At 53.5% G+C, this 27,905-nt stretch overlaps 1 protein-coding gene across 1 annotated transcript; it reads left to right on the forward strand.

Moving 5' to 3' along the window:
• Positions 1 to 17,511: 17,511 nt before the first annotated feature.
• EPS8L3 (EPS8 signaling adaptor L3) lies at positions 17,512 to 27,576 on the forward strand (the record flags this gene model as incomplete). Its single annotated transcript, XM_082864558.1, has 16 exons — positions 17,512 to 17,542; positions 17,701 to 17,765; positions 19,474 to 19,632; positions 19,918 to 20,067; positions 20,157 to 20,212; positions 20,612 to 20,751; positions 20,839 to 20,954; positions 21,216 to 21,336; positions 21,422 to 21,483; positions 21,702 to 21,776; positions 22,097 to 22,245; positions 25,245 to 25,326; positions 25,570 to 25,604; positions 26,096 to 26,279; positions 26,465 to 26,638; positions 27,523 to 27,576. The coding sequence occupies 16 exons, from the start codon at positions 17,512 to 17,514 to the stop codon at positions 27,574 to 27,576; spliced, it is 1,653 nt and encodes a 550-aa protein (XP_082720684.1).
• Positions 27,577 to 27,905: the final 329 nt, after the last annotated feature.

The following is a 27,905-nucleotide window of genomic DNA, read 5'->3' on the forward strand; positions in this document are numbered from 1 at the left end:
GCTCCCACGCAAGGGCCCCAGACCCTAGGGTTCCTCAAGCCACTTAAAGTATTTCAGAAAGCCAACAGACAGCCTACATTTAGCCACAGGGAGGCTTCTGGGATCAACAAAAAGTCTAAGGCTTTGCTTTCGGCTGGAATTACATCAGCTCAATGCAGACCATCTCGTGCTGATAAGCATTCTGAGGGTCCGTGTACCAGAACCAGATTGAGAAAATGGAGAAAGAAGTAATAACGTAACAATCTCTATATAACAAATTTTTTCCAAACGTGGAGTGTATAGCGGATAATAAAATGGATCTTAGATGCTTATTTCCTTAATATACCAAGAGCTCCTACAAATCAATGAGAAAAAGATGCATAGCCGTCCCTCAAAATGGTCAAAGGCCAGTAACATGGGATTCACAAAAAGAGAAGAAAGTAAAATAGTCAACAAATATAGGAAAATATGCTCAACCTCACTCTTAAAGACACTTAAAAAAATTTTAATGACATATCACTTTTCACCTATCACATTGGCAAAGATTTAAAAGTTTGATAATACTCATATTAGTGTAGATGGAAGACTATGGACATTCGCACACACTACTGGTGGAACTGTAAATTGTTATAGTGTTTTTGGAAGGCAATTTGGTAACATATATTCAAATTTTAATCAGCTGACAATTAATCTGCCAATATAGTTGTTCATCTCAGCACTGTCTGTAATAGTAAAAACTGGAAGCAGCTTACATGTCCAGCAAAAAAAGGAACTGGTTACTCGAGTCTTTACAATGGACTTTGCAGTCAATACAAAGAATGGGTAGATCTACAGGTGTCAACGTGAAAAGGATGCCCAAGATATGACATTAAATGAAAAAAAGTAAGCTTTTATTTTTGGCTGTGTTGGGTCTTTGTTGCCGTGTGCGGGCTTTCTCTAGTTGCGGCGACTGGGGGCTACTCTACGTTGTGGTGCGCGGGCTTCTCATTGCGGTGGCTTCTCTTGTTGCGGAGCATGGGCTCTAGGCACACGGGCTTCAGTAGTTGTGGAGCGCAGGCTCTGGAACGCAGGCTCAGTAGTTGTGGCGCGTGGACTTAGTTTCTCTGCAGCATGTGGGATCTTCCCAGACCAGGGCTCAAACCCATGTCCCCTGCATTGGCAGGCAGATTCCCAACCACTGTGTCACCAGGGAAGTCCCTGCTTTTAATTTTCATATGCCTTCCTCTGATCTTATATTATTTATCCAGATTTTTATAATTTTTAATGATTTTTTATTAAGTATAATTGATATATAACATATTAGTTTCGGGTATACAACATAATGATTCAATATATGTATATAAATTGATTTTTTAAGGGGCCCTTGGCAAGGAAAAGATGACAGCCCCCAGTTTAGAAGCACTGGGTGATTTCTCAGAAGGGGCCATTGGAGGATGTGAGGGTGGCTGTCCCAAGGCCTAGAGGGGAGGCTTGGACAGTCCATTGCAGAGGAGGGAAGCCCTGTAGGAGCAGGCCTCTCTCTCATCTGCAAGAGGAGGTCCATGGAGGGAGGTCTGCTCTCTCAGCACCTCCATCCCACTCAGGCAGGGGAGACAAAGGGAGCCTAGGGAGAGAAGCCAGCCCTTAGATACCAGCACAAGCGTTGGAGGGGCAGGCAGACTTACCCTGGGGTCTGGTCCAGCCCCTCCTCCTCTCCCTACACCCCAGGGTTCCTCCTTGTCTTTCTGTCTGACCCTGACAAAATCTCTGACCCACGAGAACAGAATTTGCACAAGAACTTTTCTAAAAGGAAAAGAAAAAGTGAAAAGACCGGCAAATAGATGGCTGTTTGAGAACACGTTTTTGACCGAAAGATGTCACAGCCTAGCCAGAGATGCTGGGGCCAAGGGTGGGGTCCTCTGGAGGAAGAGGACTTTTCTGGTCTTTGTGAGATCCCTCCAACCCACCCATCCCCACCTTAACGCCAGTGCTATGGAGACGGAGTAGGGTCACATGGTCCTTGACTGGGATGTCAGCTCCTAAGTTTCTTTCCAGGGCTGTCACTTTGCTTCCCTGACCATCTGTCTCTTTATCCATAAAGTGGAGATCATGGCACCTTGAGGGTTGATGTGAGAATTAGAAACATAATATAAATAAATGTTACAACACGATGATTGCCACATAAAAAGCATATAGTTAACTACCTTTTTTTGGTAATCACTTTGCAATATATACATACATCAATTTATTATGCTGTACATGTTAAATTTACACAGTGTTACATGTCAGTAATATCTCCATAAAGCTGGGGGGTGAAGATCATATATAACCATATCTGTTCATCAGTGTTCTCTGGACACAGCCTTACCTCTGTGCCTTTGCTCTGCTCGTGCCCCCATCCAGGATGCCTTTCCTTTTTCTCCATCTGGCAAAATCTTATTCATGTTTCAGGGCCTAGCTTCAGTATCACCTCCTTTGTCAAAACTTCTGCAGCCCTCAATGAGCAGAAGCATCCTCTCCTCCTCAGGGTTTCCGGGCACTTGTTCATAGCCCCTCAACCCTTACCAGCTAAGTCGTGGGAGTCTTTGGCCCTGTGCACTGGGGGGTCTGGGCCAGGATGCTGCCCTCCCATCGTTGCGTCCCTCTCTCTAGCACAGAAGCCACCGAGTAAAATCTTTGTCAAATGCGCACGTGAATGACTTCTGCTTGCCCTGACGACCTTCCCTCCTCCACTGTGGGGAAGGGAGTGAGTAGGGGAATGGGACTTCCTTCTCCCTAGCTGCTTTCCTGGATTTGGTTTGATTCCAAAGGAGCTGGGGTGCCCTCAGGCACCCAGTTCAGATGCTTCCTGATGCTGGGGCTCCCTCATTAGGTGGAGGGGCTGGGGATACCAAAAGCGAGGGGCACAGCTGGAGAGCTGGACTCGGGTGGGGCATATGCCCTAGAAGGGTGGGTGCCCAACCCAGGGCTGTCCCATCAGGTCACCTGACCTGGCAGCTTCAATGGCCACACACTGGCTTTTTAAGGAATGGAGCCGGCCTGCCTCCACCCCTACCCCAACACACACACACACACACACACACACACACACACACACACACACACACACGGAGCTGTAAGCAGCTGGCCTGTTTCCTCTGGGCCTGGTGTTCCTCCCCACTTCCAGAAGGGCCACCCCACCCCAAACCTGGGCTAAGGAAACATCGTGGGTCTGTCCTGCCCCCTACTGGCCTCGGAGAAAATGGCCCCTCGGCTGACGAGGCTAGGGAAAGTGCTGGGGGCTCCCTGGCGACCCTGAGTGGCATTGCTCCCGAAGACAAAGACCACCCCAGGCCCAACCTTCCCACTGCCCTGTGGGTCTCACCATTCGACCTTACTTACTGTTCAAGTCCAAACTCCTTAGCCGGGCAAAGTCCTCCAGGACCTGGTTCCAGTGTCCCTTTCCAAACTGATTTCCCACCACTCCCTCCCCAGACCTTGGGCCCAGGTAAAGCATCTGTTCTTTGTCCCTAGAGTACACTTGCCAGTGTGTCCTGACCTCCAGCCTCAATGCAGACTATCCCCCTTCTAGCAATGCCCTTGCCTTTTCTCTCTGCTTCAGGATCTGGACAAGTGTCACCTCCTGGCTGAACGCCCCAGCTTCAGACGTCCTCACCCTGCCGCATCTGTCCTCCAGCGCTCAGCCAGAGTTCACTCCTGTCCCCTGCGGCTTGTGCTCACCCTAGTCTCATCTGCAACTAGACCAAAGGATGCTCACATTGGAATGTGCGCAAGCTCAGAGGTTCAGCACAGGGCCCTGCACACAGTCGGTGCATAATCAGTGCTGGGTGGGGCAGGTGATCAATCCCAGCACCTCATACTTCCGTCTCTCCCATCAGCCCCCAAAGCCTTGAGGAGGCTGGCAGGGTCCCTCGGGAGGGGAAGGATGGTCTCAGTTTAAACTCTAGGTCATCCTCCAGCCCCCTTACCGTCACAGAACTAGTATTCTGGCAGTGCCAGCTGTCAGGGAGAGGTGGCGAAGAGGGGGAGGCCCCCTGACATGCAGCTGGACTTGGGAGAAATATGTCCAAGGGACACCGACCCCTTCCTCAGAGCAGGATCCAGGGCACTCCCTCCACTCACAGCCACTTCTGCTTTCCTAACTTCTGGTTCCTGTCTACCTTCATTCATTCATTCACTCACTCATTCATTCACTCAGTGATCCTCTGTTAGGTGGCAGGCACTGTCTTGGTTGTGGGTATTACACGGAAAAGACAAAAAACCCTGTCCTTGAGTATTTCCTTGCCTAGTAGAAGAGAAAATGAAGGTCTTCACCAATATCTTGGACTGAGGTTTCAGACAGAGATATAAGAAGCGGCACGTCCTCTCAGACCACAACCCCTGAACCGGCTGAGAGGCAAGGGAATCCAGGGAGCCTTCCAGGACGAGGGCATGTTGGAGGTGAGATGGGAAGAAGGAATAGGCATTAATCAGGCTAGAAGGATGGGGTGGCAGAAGGTGAAGCAAGGTCTGGATTTCCAGGTACTTCTGTGCAGATGGCTTAGGGTGGGACGGGTGTGAATGGGAGAGAAGGCAGAAAGCAGGTCTCAAGAGCCATGGGCGAAGCTAAAAAATATTTTTTTCCCCTTAAAGCAATGGGAGTAACTGAAGGATTTATAAGCAGGGAAGTGATGTGTGTAGATCTGAAGTTTACGAAGATCTGTTGGGCAGAGGTGGGGAAGCAGCAGAAGGGAGAATCCCTGGGGAGGAGACACGTGGGAGGTTTGGGAGGCTGTGGTGGAATAAGGGGCGAGGTGCAGGGGTGTGGGGAATGTCTGAATTAAGGCAGTAGCAGCAGGGGTGGAAAACCGTGAGCGCGTTCGGGAGTTTTAAACAAGAAAAACCCAGGACTCAGTGACTGGATGTGGGGAGTGGATGGTGGGACCACAGACTGAGATAAGGACACATGCATGAGGAGGAACAGACTCAGTTTGCAGCATGGTGAGCCCGAAATGTCTGGGGGACATTGGCCAAAGCCGACCAAGAGATGGCCAGAGCTGTGTCAGAGGTGCCGAGAGACTGGGCCTGAGCCATCAGTGGAGGCACCTCCTAGACCATGGCTGAAGCCTCGGGAGTGGCTGCACTCGCCCAGGGACAGTGGGCAAGAGAGAGGAGGGAGGTGGAGATGGAAGGTCTTGCTCATTTTAGAGGTGCTATAGCCAACCACCAAGGGACGGGGAGGAGAGAATAAACCAGAGGCAGTGTGGTTAGTGGAAAGGCGTTCACATCAGAGGACATGGATTCATATTCTAGCTCTTTCAGATACATAACCATTTCCTTACCTCTCTAAGCCTCAGTTTCCCCAATTGTGAGATGGCCTTCATAATACCTACTTTGTAGCATTATTGAAAGAAAAATAATAATACCCATAAAGCACATCACACAGCTCCTGGCAAAGAGATGTTCAATAAATGAAAGCCACTATTATAAATGGCAAACATGGAGAAGCTGCAAAGTTTCCAGAATCTTCCAAGTCTGCTAGTGCGCCTAACTGGAAGCCCCTTTGAGCCTCACCTGCCAATTTTGTTAACAGGTAGATAAGCGAATCCAGGCAGGACATAGATGTCCCTGAAGCTCCCACTTGTGTCCCTGAGGGGCACAGGCTGGGAGACCCAGCCCTCTGGGGCCCCTATTCTCCCCAGGGATGGTGTTCTCTGGATGGACACCACAACCCACCCCTCCTGACCCCTGCCTTGCCCTTCAGGACCTTCCCTGGAACTGCAGCTTGCTGGTGGAAGGGCATAACTGGGGCCTCAGCCTCTGCCCTGTGTCTGTGCCCAGCTGTGTTCTCCCCACCACACAAGTTCCTGCGCTTCCTCTGGGCAGCCCCAGACCGAGTGAGGTGGATGGGATAAAAAGGTGCGGGACAGTGGAGGAGTCAGAGAGCCCATTAGGACTGAACTGCCTAGCTTCCCTGCGGGGGACAGGCGGGGGAGCTCCCCAAGCCAGAGGCCATGCAGGCAAACTTCATTCAATGAGGTGGCAGCCCTGGCCCCAGTTTCCTCATCTGTACGATACCAGGCGGGGCCAGGCCACCTTTGAGGTCCCACTCACCAAGACTGCCTATGATTCCACTGTGTCCTCGCCTTTCCTGTCTGCAATTCACCCACTGACCAGCAGAGGGAGCCCACACCTCTTCCCAGCCAGCGCGGAGCTCGGCCTGGGAGGCTGGCCAAGGGTGAGGAAAACTTCTTACTAAATCACCGCTGTTCCGGGCGTGGGACATGCTTAGTGCAGTGTCAGGCCAGGGCAAGCGTTCACTAAGTAGTAGCCATGGTTGTCTCCATTTTGCAGATGAGGAAACTGAGGTTCCAAGAGTTAAATTTGCCCCCAGGTGTTCAGGCACTGATGACTATTTAGGCAGCTCCGGGAGAACTTGATACTATCTCTTAACATGTGAAGAGCTTTCCTTAAAAGAGGAGACACACTAGGTGATTGTTCCAGGAATGCAGGCCTGACACTGGCCTAAGGAAGAATGTTCTAACAGTCGGGGCTGGCTGGCTGGAACAGGGACTGCCTTGACTGTGAGCACATTCTCCAAGGGAGTGTTTCAGGGGGCCAGGAATTAAGGGGTTGTGGATCTCCCTAAGGCCCCCTCCAGCCCAGGGGACCACATTCTGAGAGGACTGAAGGGCCTGGTACAGTGGGTGCCTGCCCTGAGTCACAGACACCACTGCCCTTCTGGGGCTCAGCGCCCCAGAAGGCTTGTTCTGGAATCCAGGGAAGGCCTCTCAGGGCAGGGTCTTTGGTGGCCTGAGTTCTGTGCTCTTTGCACAAGGCTACGGCCCTGCCAGCCTGCTGGGGAGGTCAGTGCAGCCACCGATCAGGCTCATCGGGCTCATTCTGGGAGCCCGGTGAGGCTGGCGCTCAGGCCTCTCTTTGGACAAATATTCTGGGTCGGAGTTGGGCAGGCTGGGGTTCCAGCCTGAGCTGCTGTCCAGTTTCAGAGCAGAGCATGGTGGGACTCTTCTCTGGAAGGATGCTGCCTGTCTGTGGCACAAGCGCACCCCATGGGGGGGACTGAGTGGGGAGGGTGGGAAGCGGCCAGAAGGACAGCCTCTCAGGCCCAAGCTGGTCAGGCAGCAGCCTGGCACTGGTCTCTTCTGGCTGACACACTTAAGGCAGGACATTGCCCACTGGCTCCCATCGAACCGCTGGAGAGACTAAAACTTTGGACTCTGGGACTCGTTCCTGGACTCTCCATGGGTGGAGTCTAGGACTCTGTATGTTCAACCAGGCTTCCCAGGGATTCCCACGGAGCCAGGTACTTGAGACAGTGCTCTGGAGAGACCAAGGTGGCAGCCTGCCTGGCACCGTGCTATGCTGGTGTTGCCAAGGGAGCTGGGGAAGACCTGCCAGGGAAGAGACATCTTGGAGGTATCAGGTCTGTTCCGTGTGGCTCTGCAGGGAGAGCTGGGAGCAGCAAGAAGGACTCACAGGGAGGCCAGTTCTGGGAAGCCTACTTACGGAGCCCCTCCCCTGCTCCAGACATGTGACCTATGTTGTCTTGTGTCATCCTCCCCGTCATCATCAGCCCTTTTGATGAACCATGAACCCGAAGCTCAGCGAACTCAGGTTCCAAGGCCGCACAGCTAAGAGCCAGAGTTAGGGTTCACACTGAGTGTTTCTGGCTCTGCGGCCCTTGCTCTGGACTGTGGAGGGTCCCACACGGCCTGCATTGCTGGAGAGGTAGTGAGGGCCTGGTCGCTAAGAGGGTCCCAATAGCAGCTGGATGCTGCAGAAGGGCACCTTGCTTCTTGTGGAGGAGCCATGTGGGGTGGGACTATGTGGCACGGGTGTGAGGGCCAAGAAACCACGGAGACTGCTCAGCTGGCCCTAGGCTCCCACCCATTCCCCCCCCCCCCCCCCCCCCCCCCCCCGCCCAAGGCTCAGGAGTGACAGCACAGCATGTCCAGCACCTCTCAAGGCCAACCAGGGTATGGCCTGGCCCCAGCCCAAGTGCTGGGTGGCCTCCATGGAGACACCTGAGATTCCTCAGGGGCACAGCCCGAGGCCTTTGGGACCCTCGGGGACCACACAGCGCAGAGGGGAGGGCTGAGCCCTCCCGCTGGCTCTCCTGGGGCCCCAGGCTACTGAGCTCACCCACCAGCAGACACCCCTGGGCAAGACTGAGTCCCAGGGCTGCAGGAGGAGCACCTTCCTGGACATTTTTGTGTTGTTTTGTTACTTTAAAAATTCCCATTTATTTTGCATGGGGCGGAGAAGGAATGGAGAGACAATGATTACAAAAGTAACATGCTCTTTGGGGAAAAGTTGGAAAATACAGAAAAGCACAAAGAAGAAGCCTCCCTGCCAAAAAGCCCTGAAGATACCTGACATTGTTTCTTCAAGTACCTTTTCTTCAAGCCAAGTTGCGTAGGTTCCAATGGCACTCCTGCCATCTCTGGGCTGTGACCCAGGATAAATTACCTCTCGCCTCCTGGTGCCTCAGTTTCTTCCTGTCTAACCTGGAGATGAAAATAACAGAACCTACTTCAAAGGGTTGTTGTGAGCATTCAACAGATAGGTGCCTGTCACAGAATGGAGGCCGAACAAATGTTTAGATTCACATGCTGACGTTTATTTCTATGTTTAGATTTTCGTGATTACAATTCTTTTTTTTACAAAACTGAGTATTACCATTTTGTAACAAGCTTTTTTTCACCTAATACAAAATCATGAACATTTTCTAGATTTAGATTTACGATTGCAATGTTTTCTGTTTCGATTTACATGATTAAAAGTTTTGTTTAGATTTTTTCTGTTTTCATTTATATGATTTCAATTTATGTACTTCTTTGTTTATTTCACAAAACTAGGATCTCACAGTATCTACCACCGTGTGGCCTGCTGTCTCCGTCTAATGCTGCACTGTGAACTTTCCTGCGCATCACTGAGTAGACTTTTACATGCGGTTTTGAATGGCTGCATCGTGCTCACCTTGGGCAGTGGATTGAAATGAGACAGGAGCAGAAGTGCATGACAGAGGCGCTGGGTGAGCCCGCTCCCCTGCACACCCATGACAGGCGGCCAGGCCAGGCCCAGGGAGGGCGACCCAGGCTGCTGTCCCTCTTGAGACAGTGAGCTGGGCCCATGTCCTTCCCCTCCCTTGAGATCATCAAGGACAGGCCCTTCTTAGAGACTGCCCCTTCCTAAGCAGCGCTCCCATGGGCCTGACCCATGGTTCCTCTGTACGCCAGCTTTTCTGGCAGCCTGCTCTGAATCACAATCCAAGGTTCAGGCCTCTGGTGAGGAGCTTTCCAGACGTCCCTGAGGGCCTTTCCACCAGGGCTGTCTGGGTAAGGGCAGGCTGGATGAATCTGGGCCCCCGGGACCACCTACCTCCCTGGATGAGGGGTGGGATGCAAGATGGAGGGGAGGGAAGAGGAGGCATGTGTTGGAGTGTCACCCAACAGATCCAAGGCTGGATATGGAGGCGGAACCAATTGCCCAGAAGTGGGGTGAGGGGTACTGAGAATGTCATCTAGATTGTCATCTAGAAAAACATCCTGCTGCCATGGACAGTTAGGAGAAGGAAGGAGAAACAAGGCCTGAGAACTGGCTTTGGGCTTGGGGGGTTAGGAGACTGAGGAACTCAGGGTGAGCTAGGCAAATGGGGGCAGGCCTGAGATTCTAAGCCCAGTCTCCCAGTCCCTGGATGGGGCTGTTTCTAGGAACGCCTAAGGCCCAGCCTTCCTTCCTGAAAACTTAATCCTCCGACACCACACAGGCCCCACAGAGTTGACCATTTGCCCTCAGATCACCCCCTCCCAGCCTCCTCCTGCTGCCAGACCCCTTCCTTCCTCGGCCTCTGCCGGGAGGGAGGTGGAGGCTCCAGAGAACCAGGGCAGAGGCCGTGCGCGCGGGAGCTCCTGCTGGCTCAGGCCCCTTCTCTCCCAGCGAGGCCGGCCCGTCCAGCTTCTCCCTGGACCCCACTTTATATCTGTCTGCTTCTTCTACCCCTGGAATGTAAGCTCCAAGTGCAGGGATGTCATCGCCCTTATTTACTCTGTCTGGCTCATAGAAGTAATTTGCCCTGCATGCCAGCACTGGGGGCAGCAAGAGATGGGGTCTGTTTCTGTGACTCCCAGCAGCCCGGGGGCCAGGCACCAGCCCTTGGCCGTGACCACCATGACTTAGGCCCCAGGCCCCCAATCTGACGTGGAGGCCGTGCCTCGTCTGTGCAGGATGCCAGCCAGAGCTCGGGCTGGACGCTGCTCTGGCACTCAGCTCCACGAGCCTCAGGTGCTCCTAGCTGACACCCCACCGCTGGAGGCCTTTCAGCCACAAATAGGCCTCTCTCCTCAAATAACCAGAGCCCTGGCCTATCTCCCTCACTGCTCTTCAGGAAAGCAGAGCTCTCTTTCCCCAGAGCCCTCCAGAGATCCTCACTACCGATCAGGGTCTGCTCTGGAATTTCCGAGAAGCCCAGGCCTGTTTCCCGGGCCAGGCCAGGGTAGCCTGGAGGGGCTCCTTGGCCCCTTCAGCCTACAACCTGTGCACCTGGGTCCATCCCTACCCACCATTCCTCAGCAGCCTCTCTCTATGCCCTGAGAACAAGCAAGTGGCAGGGCCCTCTCGGGAGGCAGGGACCAACGACATCCTTGTCACACCTTTGTGCAAAAGCTTTCAATGAGGGGCTTCCCTGGTGGCACAGTGGTTAAGAATCCGCCTGCCAATGCAGGCGACACGGGTTCCAGCCCTGGTCCAGGAAGATCCCACATGCCGCGGAGCAGCTAAGCCCCTGCGCCACAACTACTAAGCCTGCGCTCTAGAGCCTGCGAGCCACAACTACTGAAGCCCGTGCACTTAGACCCCGTGCTCTGCAACAAGAGAAGCCACTGCAATGTGAAGCCTGCAGACCGCAACGAAGAGTAGCCCCCGTTCACCGCAACTAGAGAGAGCTCTCGCGCAGCAACGATGACCCAAAGCAGCCAAATTAATTAATTAATTTAAAAAAAAAAAAAAAAAGCGTTCAGTGACTCCACTTACCACCAGATGATAAAGACACACTTATCCCCTGTCACCTGCCACCACCTGCCTGCCATACTCAAACACACATGCGTGCACACACACACACACACACACACACTCTAGCCATTCCCAGTTTCTAATACTCCATTTCACTCATCCATCCAACAGGATTTTCACTCCTTCCACCTGGCATTCCCTTCCCACTTCATTGCTGGGCCAAACTCCTACGTGATTTTTAAGCACTGACCCCAGCATCCCCTTCTCTGGGAAGTTTTCTCTGATGCCCCCAAACAGAGTATGGTCCTTTGTGCCTGCGATGCCACAGTGTATGTATTTGTCCACAGGTCCTCCTCTCCTCTATAGACTGTGGTAATAAACTACCCTGGGGTCTCAGGCATTCCAGTCTGATGGGGACATACCCCTCAAGGTGACACCTGCAGTAGTGGAGGGACATACGTACAAGGCATCTGGGAAGCCAGGGCCAGAGTCCCCAACAGTCTTGGGCAGTGGGAAGGCTTCCAGAAGAGGCAGAGCTTACGAGTAGACACGAAGCATAGTGGGCTTTTCCCATGGGCAGAGAGAACAGCAGGTAGCTAGGTACCAAGGCATGATGTGTCTAGGAATCACAAATCATTCTCTAAGCTGAGTGTAAAGTGCAAGTGGCACAAGTAGGGGGAGATAAGGCCATAATCAGAGGCAGGAGCCTCAAGTTCATGAAGTTCCTATTCCATTAAGTAGGACCTATGGCGCTGTTTGCTACATTTGGGTAAGAGAGAATACGAGTCTCTCATCTAGCCACCATTTCATGCGCTGCTGCTGACTAATTTATCAAGGCAATGGTTCAGGGGCGAAATGATGCCCAAAGTGATCCAAGTCCCAGTTTAACAAAGAATGTAATAGTGAAAGCTTTTAGAAGGCATTCTTTCTAAATCCTTTGAAATTGAATTTCTGGACCTTCTAGGTTTCCTACAATTAATAAGAATTTATCCAATAACTTGTTAGATATCTTCAAGTTTCGATAAATTTGAGCATCTTTTTTAAGTGCCATGATAAGGCATTTGGATTTTATCCTGAGATGAGCGGGGAGTTAGTGATGGGTTTTAGACAGAGGAGTGAATGATCAGATTTCCAATTAAGGAAGATCCCCTGTCTGCAAGGAGGAGGGGAACTAATAACAAGACTGGAGGCTGGGAGGGTAGGAGACTCCAGCACCGTCACAGGCAGACAATTTGACAAGTGGGGGACACTCAGGCCCCGGCAGTGGGGTGGGAGGAAGATGGATCTGTACAAACTTGCTAAGGAGATGGGACCCACAGGATGGGTGATGGGCCAGGTACAGGGGCTGAGGGAGGACTTGGGGTGGCCCCAGTGCCCCGTTTGGAGCTTGGCTGGTGTTGGTGCCTTTGCTGAGCTGGGAACATGGGAGGAGAGGCTGGGCAGTTTGGAGGGAGACACTGAACTCAAGCTGAGTTCCAAGGTGTCCCTAGCATGTAGCACAGCGCCTGGCAGAGAGGAAGCCCTCAGTATATAGCTGTGGAGTGAATGTATAAGTGAATGAATGAATGAATGAGTGAATGAATGAAATGAGTCCCTAATCCCTTCCCCTCCCACCTGTGTCCTGGCTCCTGGTGCCCCAGCCAGGATTACTTTGCCAAAGAATTGCTTTGACACTTGGAGCTTTCTTTGTGCAGAAGCATCAGTTTGGTCCCCCAGTCCCCAGGGATGAGGGGCCTGGCCTCTCCATCTCTCCTAATGCCCCTCTTTACCGGAGTGGTTCCACAATGCCTGGCACTGAAGAAGCCCCAGGCCCAGCCCCACCCAAGCTGCAAAGGGCTCCTGTCTGAGGATACCCACACTGCTCCCAAGGGCACTCCTACAGGCCCCTGCAGATGCAAGACGCTGAGGATGCAGATGGAGCTCTTGGTTTCTCCACCTGAAGATTTCACGCGGATTTCTGCAGTGGGCTGCGCCCCTCCCCCAGCCCCCTCCCCCATCCTCCATGAGAGTGCCAGCTGTGCTGGCCCCTGAATGCGAAAATGGGGAGAAGCCTGTGGGAAGGGCAGGGCCTGGCCTGAGCTGAGTAAGATAAGAGACATAGTCTTGGCTGGGCACCTGGGCCGGGGCTGGGGCCGGGACTGGGGGAGGCAACGAAGGGACAGGCTGTCCTATCTGGAAAGAAGCTGAAGGACCAAGAGGCTGAGACCCAGGGAACAGAACAGCCAGGGAGGTCAGGAGAGCTGGTCCCATGTGGCCACGGCTGGGGGCTGGCTCAGCAGCCACCTGATCCCTGGGCCCCTAAAGCTGGCTGCCCAGTGGACTCTCTTAGGTGGGGAAGGCCCCCAGCCAGGACCCCCTTCCTGGACTCCAGGCCATCCAGGGCGGTGTTGGCTGGAGTGGGGGCAGGGAAGGAGGCTGAGATCTCCTGGAATGGACCCAAGGAAGCGAAGGGTGGGCGTGCTGGCTCTGCCCCCAGACCACAGGGCTCTCCAGCACAGATCCTAACCCGACGGGTCCCGGGTCTCTGCCCGCGAGACCCACCACTGCATGGACACGGGCATTTCCCTCCCTCCTCTCCCCTCCTGCCTTGCTCCCTGTTTACACCCTACCTCCCTTGTCAGACTGTGAGCCCCCAGAGGGCAGGCAGCCTGGGTGCCAAGGAAGGCTTTTAAACACCATGAAGCACGAGGACTGGGTAAGTTCACGAATAGGCACAGAGGCAGACCTCAGTTTCCTATCTCTGCTGAAGCCACCCAGGCTCAACCAGAGGTCTGAGGGCACGGGGTAGGGTAGGGCAGGAAAGAGCGGATGAGGGAGAGGGCTCCCTGCTGGGTCAGAGGGGAAAGAAGAAAGGGCAGAATGAGGTGGGCCCTGCTAGGAAGAAGTCTTATCCCTCCACCTAATGCCCATGGTGGTCCTGGCCCCCAGCCTTCATCTGCTCTCACAAACTCCACATCCTGCTCGCAGGTACCACCTGGGCACACACGGTCACGAACCCACATGCGCAGCACACACAGGCACACGTGCCAGCCCACAGCTGCCCCCAAGGCCGGGGCCCACCTCCAGCCGCCTGTGCCCTGACCACAGAAGCCAGACTCTCCCGAACCATGGGTGCCCTCTCCTTCTGGTCCCAACCCTGGTGCCTGTTGCTGACCTGGGGCCTCAGAGGAGGTACCCAAAGGGGGAGGCAGGAGGGGGCCACACACTAATGGCAGAGGCAAGCAGAGGAGGAAGCTGGGAAGCAGGAGTCTGGCTAAGCTTGGGACACATGTCGGCGCAGGTATTGCCACAGGCCCAGGCTTTGGTGCTGGGCAGGTGGTGGCCTAGGAGGCCTTCCCACCCATCAGAGTCCAAAGAGCACAGGTGTGGCTGCCTCATGGCCTCACCAGCGTTAAGACCTGTCTGCGCCGTCAGGGCTCACCTGATCACAGGGCCTCTGCCTGTGGCTGCGCCTCTAGCAGAGAAGCCACTGCCTTCCCACCACCAGCATCAGACCAGCAGCTCAAACAACTGCGCCTTCGGGGGGACCAGCCACCAGGCCTCACTGGGACCCAGGTAAGGGACTGGCCCTCGGTGAGATCAGGGCCCATCCAAGCCGCGGGGGATGCCGGGTGCAACTCAGTGAGGCTTCCCAGGCCAGGGCCTCCTGCCCATTGTCAGATGTAGCCAGGACGAGCAGCCCTAAGAAGAGCTTGGGACTCGGCCAAGCTAGCCAGCCAGGAAGCAGGGCTCCAGCCGCATCCTGGGCTGCTTCTCCCAGGGTCCGTGATGCAGACCCGAACCCCTTCCCCACTCCAGGTCCCTAAATTTGGGGGATAAATGGGGAAACTGGGCTGCCAGAGATCCCCCCTTCCCAGGGGCGAGGAGGCCCCCGCTCCTCCACCCCCCACCTTTCATCCCCCCATCCCCGCGCCCCACCTTGAGGATCCCCCCACCCCCTGCCTGTGTTATCAGGATCTTGAGCAGCAGATGTTTCCCTGAACCTGCTCACAGAGACCCACAGGGACCATCCTTGTGCAAGGCGGCTGGCGGGGAGCTAACCGAAACACCGTTCATTTTCTCTTCTTTGTCTTCTGGATCTAGAAGCAGGAAGTGTTGCAGCCTGAGAGGTGCAGCTGGGGAGAGGGAGAGCAGACTTTTAGTACCCCCTTACCCTTGGTGGGGAAAGGGTTCCTCCCAAACAAGGAAAACAGAGACCCAGCCACAATCCCTTAATTGTTTACTAGCAACCATTTCCCCAGCACTGAGTCATCTTATCAGATCTTCTGCTACTTTCATAACAGTCCTAGTAACAGGGGCGTGGGCTGCTCTCTGACACTTTGCCCAGGATATTCCAAGGTTTCTGGACAGCTCAGAGGCACCACGCAGATGCACGGACACCCACGGAACTGACACCCTATTCGTGATGCATACCTACGTCATTAAAGTAACACATTACCTTGACCCACACACTCAGCTAACTCCCGCCCCACCCTGCACGTACACACGCACCTCATTTACTTCCATTCCGTTTCAACATATACATATTCTAGACCCCCTCTGTGCCAGGAGGGCGCTGTGTGGACAGCAGTGGCAAGATAAGTCCGTCCTCAGGAGGTCACAGCCCAGTGACAGAGGCACATATATAGACAGTTACAGCATGGAGTTTGCAGTCAGACACGGCTGGGTTCATTCTCTATCAAATACTTACTTGAGATTTCAGGCCTGTTACCCTCTTTGAACCTCAGCATCCTCATCTGGTAAATGGCATAATGACAGAACCCACCCAGCAAGGTTGTTCTGAGGATTAAATGAGTTGATGGGGGTAACATCTGTAGAACAGTGCTCAGCACATAGGGCCAAGGAAGTATAAGCGATGGTAGTGAAAATTAAATGATATAAGGTTCATAAGGCAATTAGCATTAGGCTCACAGCACTAACCAGGGTGGCTGCTCTTGTTAGAGAGGAACGTACAAGGTTTGATGTGGCATTAGGATGATGGGAAGGGTGGAGTGGGGTGGTCAAGGAGGGCTTCACTGAGGAGGTGACCCTTAACCTGGAATCTATTTATTTATTTAGATTTTTTAATTATTGAGTTAACCTTGGTTTATAACATTATATGTTTCATGTGCACAACATTATGTTTCTACTTCTGTGTACACTATAGCATGCTCATCACCAAAAATTGAATTTCTATCCATCACCACACAGTGATTCCGTTTACCCATTTCCCCCTCCCTCCTGCCCCTTCTCCTCTGGTAACCACTACTGTGTCCTCTGCATCTACATTTTCGTTTGGTTTGGTCTGTTTATATATTTTGTTTCGTTTGTTTGTTTCTTATATTCCACAAAAGAGTGGAATCATACGTTATTTATCTTTCTCTCTCTGTCGTATTTCATTTAGCATAACACCCTCAAGGTCCATGCAAATGGCAAGATTTTATCTTTTTTATGGTTAATTCCATTGTATATACAACATCTCCTTTATCCTGCATCTGTTGATGGTCACTCAGGTTGTTTCCATATCTTGGCTGTTATAAATTCCATGATGAACACAGGGGTGTGTATTTCATATTCCTTGGATAAATACCCAGAAGTGGGATTGCTGGATCATATGGTAGTTCTAGTCTTCATTTTTTGAGGAGTCTCCATGTCGTTTTACACAGTGGCTGCGCTATTTTACATTCCTACCAACAGTGCACAAGGGTTCCCTTTTCTTCACTTCTTTACCAACTTTTTTTTCTCTCTTGCCTTTTTGTTAATAGCCATTCCGACAGGAGTGAGGTGATACTTCATTGTGATTTGGACTTGCTTTTCTCTAATAATTGGTGATGTTAAACATCTTTTCATGTGCCTATTGGCCAACTGTATATCGTCTTTGGAAAAATGTCTATTCCCTTGAGCTGGAATTTAAAGGGTTGTGTGGGGAGGGACTCTGAGAAGAGGGTTCAGAGAACGGAAAGGCAAAGAGACAGAAGATTTAGTAAGACATTCAGGAAAGTGCAGACCACTGACACATCCTACAGAGCCCATCATCAACGTGCATACGAATGCATGTGCGTACACACACACACACCCCCCTCCTGAGCGGGTCCCCAGCATAAGAGCCAGCATCGGCCTCCTCCTAATTTGAGGAATTGAAACAGGCTTGGACAAGAGGCTTGCTTTGGCAGGGAAGGCTGCTGACCCTAATTCCTTCCCTCCAGAAGCTAGGCACACCCATCTGGCATATTTTACACTCAGGCCCAGGATGGGATCTGGTCCCAAGTTCCTGTCCACCCAGCTTTCCTGAGCCCATTGGAATGAGCTTTACTGGCAAAATAATGGGAAGCTGGGAGCCTGCCTGGGGGACTCCAAGGCCCCGCCAAGACGGAGGGCTCCTCAGCAGAGGGTACGTCTGGAGAAGGATCCAGAAAGACCTGTGGTCCAAGCCTCAGACCCGGGTCAGGGATGGGCTGCAACAGCTGTCCTGCCCAGCTCTGCCCCAGTATCCCTCTCCCCAGCCCTGATTGCTGACTCTTCCATTCATTTTGGCTTCTAGGGAGTCATCTCAGCAGTGTCAACATGTCCCGGCCCAGCAGCAGAGCCATTTACTGTAAGCTGTCCCTCCAGTGCCCTCTCCCGTTCCCTCCCACTGAGCTCCCTGAACCCCCTGCCCTCCATTCCCTCCCTCGCCAAGCTGACCAACCCCTATTGCTGTATATGTCTCACCTCCTTCTTCTGCCCCCACTCCCTTGCTTTGGGCCACGGCAGTGCACCGGAAGGAGTACTTGCAGAATCTCACCTCAGAGCCCACCCACCTGCAGTTCAGGGTGGAGGTGAGTAACCCGGGGGCCCCAGACAGTTTCCTGATTCAACCCAAGTTTTCCCGTGTGTCCACCACCCCGACAAAAAAACAGACATCTGAGATAAGTCTCTGCCACAGAAGCCAATGGCCTGACCCAGTCAGAGCAGGTGGGCTTGGGTCCAGCAAGCCTAACTGAGCATCTGCTGAATGTGGGGAAGGAAGATGGGCAGGGAAGGCCAGGCTAGAGGTTGAGGTGGTGGACGTCCTATCCCCGGGCAGGAACAAGCAGCAGAGGGATGGGTCAGGAGGCACCTGCCACCACCCCATCCCCGCCTGTCTCCCAGTCCACCCCCTGCCCCAGCTGGAGGAAGGACTGTGTGAGGTTAGCGGTCCCTGTTTGAGGACTTGAAAGGACCACTGTCTGAGAGCGGAGCTTTCTGGGCTTGAGCTCCCCGGGGCAGGCCTGCGCAGCTTAGAGCCTACAATGGAAGCTCTGGCCCTGCGTGGGAAGATAACACTGGCTCTGCCACATCTAGTTGCCTGGAGAGTTGCTGACACCACAGAGAAAGCTCAGACTGGAAGGGTGTGGCAGAGAAGAGAAGACACCAGGTCAGGTTGAAGGTCTGGGGTAGAAACCGCCCCTGGGCAGCAGCAGATCTAGGGCCCTCCCGGAGAAGAAGCAGAAGAAGCAGCGAGGGATGCTGGAGTAACCGTCTGGGGGCTCCAGAGGGCGGCAGAGGTCAGGGCCCCCCAGCCATCTGGGCTGGGCCCAGGAGCACTGGGCTTCATGGAGGGATGGGGGTTAGGAACCGGCTTCGGTTAGGTTTAGCAGGCAAGAGCAAGAAGAGGCATGTCCAGGATGCCAGGGCACTTGGTCATGTTGTCAGAGCTCCTGAATATGCCAGCCGTGTGAACTGGGAGAGGAGCTGAGAGCTATGCAGAGGGCGGCGTTGTGGGATCAAGGGGCAGGAGGCAGACAACCTCCCCCCAACCAGGGCCTGGAGGGGAGGGTGAGGGGCAGGACTGTGACTGGTGAAGGCAACGTTTGGATAGGAGAAGGGAGGGGTCTCCTCAAGGATAAAAACACTGCTGGAATGATCAGACTAGCAGGGGGCAAGGGCCTGAGTGGAGAGAGAGGTCAGTATGGACCTCTCTGGGCAAGAATCAGGGAGAAGGGGGGCTTGACTTCTTCCTGAGAGACTGGGAGGTGATGGGTTAGCAGAAGTGGAACGCGCCTTCTGGGCAGGGGGAACAGCATGAGAAAAGGCATGGAGACAGGAACGCTAGGCCAGGGAGGAGATGGACCAGGCTGGGATGGTGATTCCAAAGAGGGCAAAGGAAGCCGGGGACAGAATTTGAGCATGCTATATATATCCCACCCAGAGGAGTTCAGACTTATTTGTTGGGTAGCTGAAGCCCACATCTACCACGATCTAGCCCCCTCAGCTGGCCTGGACTGTTAAAGGCCATGACTGTCCTTCCTCCAGAGTCCTAAACCCCCTCCTACAGCCCCTCAGACCCTGACTTGGGAGCCCCATCCTAGCCTGACTGCCTCTGGCCATCACACAGGCCCCTGAAGTTTGCTTTATAGGGATGGCCTGGCACTCCCCAACAGGGAGGCCAGGGACATGTCTTCCCCCTCTGCTGCCTTTCCCCCACCCCCCAGCCCTGCGCATTCCCACCTGTGATCCCCTTCTCCAAACCTTCTCCCAGTCCTGCATCTTCTCCTCTCCCCTTAGCACCTGCTGACGTGTAAGCTGGGGACGCAGAGAGTCCAGGAGCCCAAGGATGCCCTGCAAAAGCTGCAGGAAATGGACGCTCAGGGCCAGGTGTGGAGCCAGGACTTGCTCCTGCAGGTCAGGGATGGCCGGCTCCAGCTGCTGGACATCGAGACAAAGGTCAGCCTCCCACCATTCCCCGCAAGGGATCATAGCTGACCCAGGCCGTGGGAAAGCGAGCACCAGGCATGAACACCATCGATGCATGTCCCACATGGCAACCACCCCTCTCCATACACAATACATACGCAGGACTAGGAAGAAACGGGGGACAGAGACACAGGGATCAGGGGAGACGACGCCCCATCCCAGACCACTAGAAGGGTGGAGCAACCCAGGTCAGGAGCTCCCAGGAGTCAGCCTGGCTCTCAGTGACCTCACAGCTGACCTCTCTGCCTGGCCCAGGAGGAACTGGAATCTTACCGCCTGGACGGCATCAAGGACATGGACGTGGCACTCAACACCTGCTCCTACAACTCTGTCCTGTCCATCACTGTGCAGGATTCAGGCCTGCCAGCCACTAGCACTCTGCTTTTCCAGTGCCAGGAAGTGGGGGTGAGTAGGTGTGGAATCCAACAGCCATCACCCCCCCACTCCTCCCCGACCCCCCCATCCCCAGCCTGTCTGACTGCTGCTTCCTGCAGGCAGAGCAACTGAAGACCAGCCTGCAGAAGGCTCTGGAGGAGGAGCTACAGCAAAGGTAGGCAGCCTCTGCCCCAGCCCACCTGCAGGACCTCAGAGCTCAGGGCTGCCCCACATCTGGGGGAACCCAGGAGCCTGTGGCCCAATAACATAGGCATAGACCTGGGGAGGGGCCAGGCTGAAATAGGGCACAGATGGGCATGGGGAAGGGGCTGGGGCAGGGCCCAGTGAACACTGGAGGCTGGCCTCAGAGGCTGACGTGGGAGGGACTGGCCCCAGAGAGCAGGCAGATGAGGCAGGGGAGAGTCAGGGAAGGCTTCAGATGGAGACCAGGGAGCAGGGCTGGTCGGGCTCCTGGAGAGAGGGAGTGGTACCCTTGGGTCCTAGGGCAGAAGGGTGGGCAGTGCCTCTGTTCCAAGAACCCTGTCAAAGCTGTGTCCCCACCATGTGCTCACAGGCCCCGATTCGGAGCCCTTCTCCCAGGTCAGGACAGATGCAGGGGGCCTCTTCTGGAAAGGCCGATCCCTAAGGAGCAGGTACCTCCTCTGGAGTGCAGACCCCCTCCAGAACAGCACCACTGGATGACCCCAGAGCACAGTAAGCTTGGGCGTGGGGGCCAGTGGGAGGAGAGGATTCCCATCAAAGGTCAAAGAAGTTCTGGGCCATGGTTCCCTTCCATTGCAGACACACCACGATCCCCAAGGCCCCAGCCACACCACTCCATCATCCAAAACTCAAGTGCCTTCACTTTGCCTCCTTCGAGGAGGTCCCCATCCCCCGGGGACCCAGGACGGGATCAGGTAACTGCAGACTGTCTTGGGCTCCTTGAGGATTTTTGGTCCTGGCCCAAGGGAGGACACCAGTCGTCTCCATCACCCCAAGGAGCCAGGTGCCAGGATGACCAAGGCAGGGCCTGGGCTGAGGAGGGACACGGAGCCTTGGTCAGACCCTGGGCTGGGCCTGAGGCTCAGGCTTGTGGTAGGAGGGGGCGGGGGGTCAGGGTTGGGAGTTCCAGGGTGGGCCTAACTGCCCACTCAGACCATGGGTTGTTTGGGGTCCAGGAGGTGCTGAGCCACGTCCTAAGAGACATCGAGCTATTCATGGAAAAGCTGAAGGAGGACCAGTCAAACACCAGTCATAAGAAGAAGAGACAGAGGAAGAAACAGATAAAGCATCAGGGGGGTGAGTGTTGAGGGCCAGGGGAGAGGAGTGGGGGGAGAGTCTTGGGATAATCTGTGACCCACCACCTTCCCACTTCTTTCTACAGGGATAACAGAGGCACATTACATCGACTGCTTCCAGAAGATCAAGTACAGCTTCAACCTCCTGGTATGTGGCTCCCCACAAGTTCCCCAGCCCTTCCCCCCACCCCACCTCAGCAGTCCCCTCCTCTCTTGTCTTATGGGCATCCCAAGCTTCTCCAGCTTCTTCCCACTCTTGGAGAAATGCCAGGCTCCCCATCAAGGCCCAGAACAATGGGGCCCTGGGGTCCTGGTGAAAGTAGGGTGGGAGGAAGGGTGGTAACAGGCTTCGCCCTGTATCCTCAGGGAAACCTGGCCACGATGCTGCAGGATACAGGCGCCCCTGTGTTCATACACCTCCTCTTCCAAACTCTGAACTCCGTGAGTCGGGGGAGGACAGGGTGGTGCAGAGGGACATGCTGAAGTTAAGATGAGACAGAGGCCTGGGTGGGAGGTAGGGGGCAGAGGGAGTCTGTGGATCTGCCCTTTGCTCACCTCAGCACATTCTTCTCCTTGACCCCAAGACGCCATCCCCACTATGCACTGTCCTTAACCCCAAGGACACCAGTGGGGGCAGGAAGGAGCAGGCCTGGGGCAACGCGGTATTGCAAAAGTGGGAAGCCAGGGACCCCAGGCCCTTCCCGCCTCCTGTCTGGCCCTGCAAGAGCCCAGGCTTCCTGAAACCTTCTGTCCCTCCCCAGATCCTGGAGCAGTGCCCTGAGCCTGGCCTAGCAGTCCAAGTGATCTCACCCCTCCTCACCACCAAGGCCATTGATCTGCTGCAGTCCTGCCTAAGCCCACCTGAGAGTAACCTCTGGAAGGGGCTGGGCATAGCCTGGACCACCAGCCAGTAAGTGACGACAAAGCCTAACTGAATCAGAGGCAAGGGACGTGGGGGCATAGGGCAGGACACACAGGGCAGGAGGTGGCAGGCTCTACATTGTGTCTTAAAACAAACAGAAATTCTGTACCCATTAAACAATTAAACAAAATTCTGTACCCATTCTTCCCACTCCCCAGGCCCTGGTAACCTCTATTCTATGAAATATCTCAAAACAAATTGAAGGACTCTACCTGGAGTGTCCAACTTTTAATTAGGCTAAGTACAAACAATGAAAACAAAACAAAACCACCACTTACCATCACCCACCACTGAAGGAAAGCATTATTTCAGAAAAAAGAACAATTCTTCCCAAGGAAGGAGAGTTGGCAACCTTCTACTAAAATTTTTCTCATTTTTGTCAAGGACAAAGTGAAAACTCTGTCTCAATTCCTGCCCAGATTTTAACAATTACTGATGTAAGAGATGCTGCAAATGTAACATCAATAAGAGTTGCAACCCAGCAGCCAAGGAGCTAAGAGAGAAAGAGATATTCCATGCAGGTGGAACCGTGAGATGGGCAGTTGGGCGGCAAGGCCAAATTGATGACAGCTGTGGGGAGGGGAGGATGAAACCAGCTTGGATATGCTGAGCTGAGGTGTCAGTGGAACCTGCGCAGAGACAGGGTGGCCTGGGCTTTGGGAGAGAGGTCCGACCTGACTACAAGAGTTTGAGAACAGTCAGTACAGAAGTGATATTTGGGGCCACCTGGAGGTAAGCACTGTGGTGGGAGCCCCAGAGCTCACTTTAACAAGCATGGTCTGCTCTCCCCATGAGAGAAGGGCCTGGGGAAACTTCAAGGTGGTGAAAGGAAACATGGTTAAGGAGGCAAAGAGAAATTCCAGAGAGTTAAAAGGAGAAACAAAAAAGCAGAAGCATGAAAACCAAGAGAGACGAGGGTTGGGGTTTTTTATATAAATTTATTTATTTCTTTTTGGCTGTGTTGGGTCTTCGTTGCTTCATGCAGGCTTTCTCTAGTTGCGGCGAGCAGGGGATACTCTTCGTTGCGGTGCACAGGCTTCTCATTGCGGTGGCTTCTCTTGTTGCGGAGCACGGGCTCTAGGCGCGCGGGCTTCAGTAGTTGTGGCATGCGGGCTCAGTAGTTGTGGTTCGCGGGCTCTAGAGCGCAGGCTCAGTAGTTGTGGCGCACAGGCTTAGTTGCTCCGCGGCATGTGGAATCTTTCCTGACCAGGGATCGAACCCATGTCCCCTGCATTGGCAGGCGGATTCTTAACCACTCTGCCAACAGGGAAGTCCAAGAAGAGGGTTTTAGAAAGAGAAATCAACTGGGAAAAAAACCAGTGGTTCTAGGATTCTTTTTGCCTAATGAGCAGGGTTTTTTTTTCCAGTTCAGCCCCATTAAAGGATTTTTGTGTCCAATTCATCTAAAGACATAAATTATAACTTAATGTAATCAATTTCTTTTATTGTGGTAGAATATACATAGGGTAAAAGTTAAACTATTTTTAAGTGTATAATTCAATGCCATTAAGTACATTAACAATGTTGTACAACCATCACCACTATCCATTTCCAGAAATTTTTCAGCATCCCAAACAGAAACTCTACCCATTACACAATCAACCAAAACTCTGTACCCACTCCTCTCTCTTCCCAGCCCCCTGGTAACCTCTATTCTATTTTCTGACTCTGTTTATTATTTTAAATATAAAATTAAGTCAGATGTGGCCTAAGATGTTTTCTCATTTCTTAAAGTAACCAAAAATGAACGAATGAATGAGATGAAAGACAGAAACACAGAAAATAGAATAACTAAAGAGTTGTAAAAACTCTCAAAATAGTTAAATTTCAGGTAAATTTTATTCAGGTTATTTGATTTTAGGCAAACTGACCCCAAACTATAAATAACACTAAATTCTGTGGTAATCCAGAAGGATATAGACCATACAAGGCCACTGGATCTGGCAGTCAGATTATCAGGACTTTAGAAGAACTAGTTTCAACACAGCAATGGCAAAGGTAAAAGTCAGGTTGCAAGGCATAACGAAAGACCCAGAGGCAAGAAAATGCAGGCAGGGCATGTGGACACGCCCTCAAAAAACTGGACAAAGATAAGGGAATAGAATGACAGCTTACAGGGCACAGTAACAGAGTCAAGGGAAGACCGGAGCATGTTTTTAGGGCAAAGAAAAGGAGCCGATAAAAACGATTCAGAAGGGGGAATCACTTACTTGTCCCCGTTGAGTAAATTAGCTGCCTCCTGTGTCCCATGCACTGTACTATGGATACAGCTCTCAAGGAGTTCAACGTAAGTAAGAAACACAGACATGTGAGAATCATGTGCAATTCAGCGTGAGAGGAGCAATAATCCAGGGTGTCTGGAGTTCAGCAGCAGTGCAAAGAGGAAGCATCACCTCTGCCTCCGAGAGGCAGGGAGGGGACTTCCTCGAAGAGGGGACTTGGCATTCCCCAGGCCGGCAAGCAGAGCGTGACTGGAGACCACCAACAGTGTGCCGCTCCTCCTGCGTGCTAGGCAATGGGTGAGGGGGAGGCTGAGTGGCAAGTACCAGCTCCCACCCTAGAGCCGGCCAGAGTGCTGTGCTGGGATCACAAGGCCGAGTTCCACGTACTAACCCGCTAGAAAGAGATCTGCTGCTGGGAACTCTAACCAGTTAGACCCCGCGGGGGTCTTCCAGCCCTAACGCTCTGCGGTTCCACCACTTTTAGTCAAACCCCCCATCAGTGAGATAAAGTACTCATCTCTTCTGGTGTTGATATGTCTGCACTTTCACGGGCAGAGGTGAGGCTGGCCCATGGATACCTGCACTGTGGGATTTGCACATGCTTAGCTGTTCGCTCCTATGTGGGTGTCCTGGGGCCTTTGATCAGTGCACGTGGGCCACGTCCTCCACTACCTAGAAGATTCCCCAGGCTAGGCCCTGTCATCTCCGCCCTCTCCACATCCCACAGCCTGGCACAGAGTGGACTCAGCCTTGTTCTTTCCCCAGGTCCAAATGGACAGGCAGTGAGCCCCTGCCCTACCAACCCACATTCTATGACGGTTGGCAGCTTCCAGAACCTTCCTACGAGGTAAGGGGAGCTTAGCACAGAGTCCTATTCAAAGCCCTAGTCTCTGGCTGGGCTTTCTCAGTCCACTATCTCAGTCCAAACCATGGTCACGTGACACCTAAGTGGTAGGTGGGTTCTGTGTGGTGGGCAGACAGGTGAGGGGATATGAGGCAGCTGTGTGCAAGGGGGTCTGTGGTCTCACACCCCACCTCCCTACCACCACGCTGGCTGACAACCTGCTCGTACTCTGTTCTGCCCCTACAGGAACCTTCAAGATACCAAGACTCTACTTCCCTCCGGTACGCCCTGGGTTTAGTCAGGACCGTAGGGTTCTGGGGAGGGAGGGACAGGGCTGATCTGTGGATCTGTGGATCCTACATGTCACTGACGTCCGGGCTCTCTTTTAGCCAGGCACATACACGTACAGGCACATCTCTCCCCCACCTTGGGTGAAGAGGCAGTTTTTCACCTTCCTAGGCTCCGATCCCTTCTTCTTTCAATACTCTCCACACACACCTCTGATTTCCCAGAGCTTGAGTATTAAGTGCTCAAAGGAGAGCTCAGATACAGAAAATTCCACTGCTGGAAGAGTCCTGAGAAATCAACATTTCAGACCCCTTCTGCTTATAGAAACCCACACCCCAAGCCCACCTAAGAAGGACCTGCCCTCAAAATCTGTGGAAGCCCAAAAGTCACCGTTAGACTCCAACGGGGAGGTATCTGGGGCTGAGACAGGGGCCCAGTCTCTGAGGCCCCACTCTCCGGCCATCCTGACTGTCTCCGGGGGTAGCGGGGGGAGCCCTAGGTTAGGGAGCAACTCGCACTTTGCTCAAGAGGAGACACACCACCACGGACGCCACCCTGGGCCCTCCAGACCCGGACCTGTCAAGCCAGCCGTGAAGATGCAAGTCCTATATGAGTTTGAAGCTAGGAACCCACGGGAACTGACTGTGGTCCAGGGAGAGGTACTGGAGGTGAGGCATGGGCTTGAGCTGATAAAAGGAGGTGGTGGTTGGTGGGAGCTACTGGGAGCATGGCGTGGGTGGCCTAGAGAGGGAGAGGGAAGGTGGGGAAGGGCCAGAAGGCAGAAAGCCTGGTGGGGGAGGGGCAAGGCTGGTCGGACAGAGGCTTGGGTCACCGCTGGAGTGACTCTTGGCAGGTTCTGGACCAGAGTAAACGGTGGTGGCTGGTGAAGAATGAAATGGGGCGGAGCGGCTACATCCCCAGCAACATCCTGGAGCCCCTGCAGTCGGGGTTCCCTGGAAGCCAGAGCAAGTCGTTCCCTCCGGTACTACCCAGCCTAGACTATTCAGAAGCTATAAAGCCTGAGTCAGAGGTGGGGGCAGGGAGGATCCAGTGACAAGTGGAGGAGATGGTCCCGGTTCAACTTAATCAGTATTATCACACACTTACTGTATCCTGAGTTTATTCGTGGGACCAGAGCAGAGAACAAGCCTTGTGCCTATCAGACAAGCGAACCATGGAGTGAGACAAGTGATCTGACGGAAGCCCAGAGAAGGGACCCAGATGATGGTGGCTGTAGGTGGCTCTGAGATGAGATGGCCTCTGACCCCCACTTCCCCTGATTCTAGGCTCCAGGGCTTCGACTTAGCTCAAGGCCCGAGGAGGTCACAGCCTGGTTGCAGGCCGAGAACTTCTCCACTGTGTGAGTGCCAAGTCCCACGGCTTTACCTCTGTAAAGGGCTCAGATAATAATCAGGCACCCCTCCCCATCACAAGAGTCTCTTCCAGGGCGCTTCTCCCTTCAACCTCAGGAGCTATGAAATTAGTTTCAGCCAATATGTTTATCTTACTCCCTGGCCTCCAGATACCCTTTCTGTGAATTCTTCTGTCACCCCAGTCTCCAAGCGCAAACAGCCCCTTCTCCACACAGACACCCAGGCCCAGTCCTTCCGCCCCACCACTGACAGTTTCTGCTGTTTCTGTTCCCAGCACGGTGAAGACTCTCGGGTCCATGATGGGGCGCCAGCTGCTTCACATGAGACCTGGGGAGCTACAGATGCTGTGTCCCCAGGAGGCCCCTAAGGTCCTGGCACGGCTGGAGGCTGTCAGAAGGATGCTGGGGGTGAGGCCACCCTGGGATCCCGACCCCCGCTGGAAATGTGGGATGATCCCTGAGTGAGAGTGTCAGGTGGACAAGCCAGCAGCCCCAACCCTGGGGTGGCACTCAATGTGTCAGGTCTGGCCACAGGACAGTCCCGCAGGGGCTTGATTTCATGTGCTCAGGCATGCCTTGAAGCTCCTAGCTGATTGTTGGCATCAGCTCTGGGGTCCCTCACCTGCCACCAGCCCCACCTCAACCTTTTCTTTCCTCAGATGAACCCTTAGGCAGCAACTCAAACACCTCCAAGACCAAGACTTTCTCACAAGCAAGATGGCGGATTGATAACTCTTTAGAGCCCCGAGAATTCTTCTTTCAGGCCCCCAGGTTGCAGCGAACCCCACACCCCAGCTCACACAGCAAAGAAGATGAGCAAGCCCAGAGGTTGAGACGAATGGTGCCGCTTCTCGCTGTGTTGAGAGCTCTCCCCAGTTGCCACCTATTTATTGCATCTCTTTCCTGAGCCTGGAGCACTTAA

The sequence above is a fragment of the Leucopleurus acutus genome, assembly GCF_964270905.1.
Source record: "Leucopleurus acutus genome assembly, chromosome: 2".
In the NCBI taxonomy this organism is placed as follows: Eukaryota; Metazoa; Chordata; class Mammalia; order Artiodactyla; family Delphinidae; genus Leucopleurus; species Leucopleurus acutus.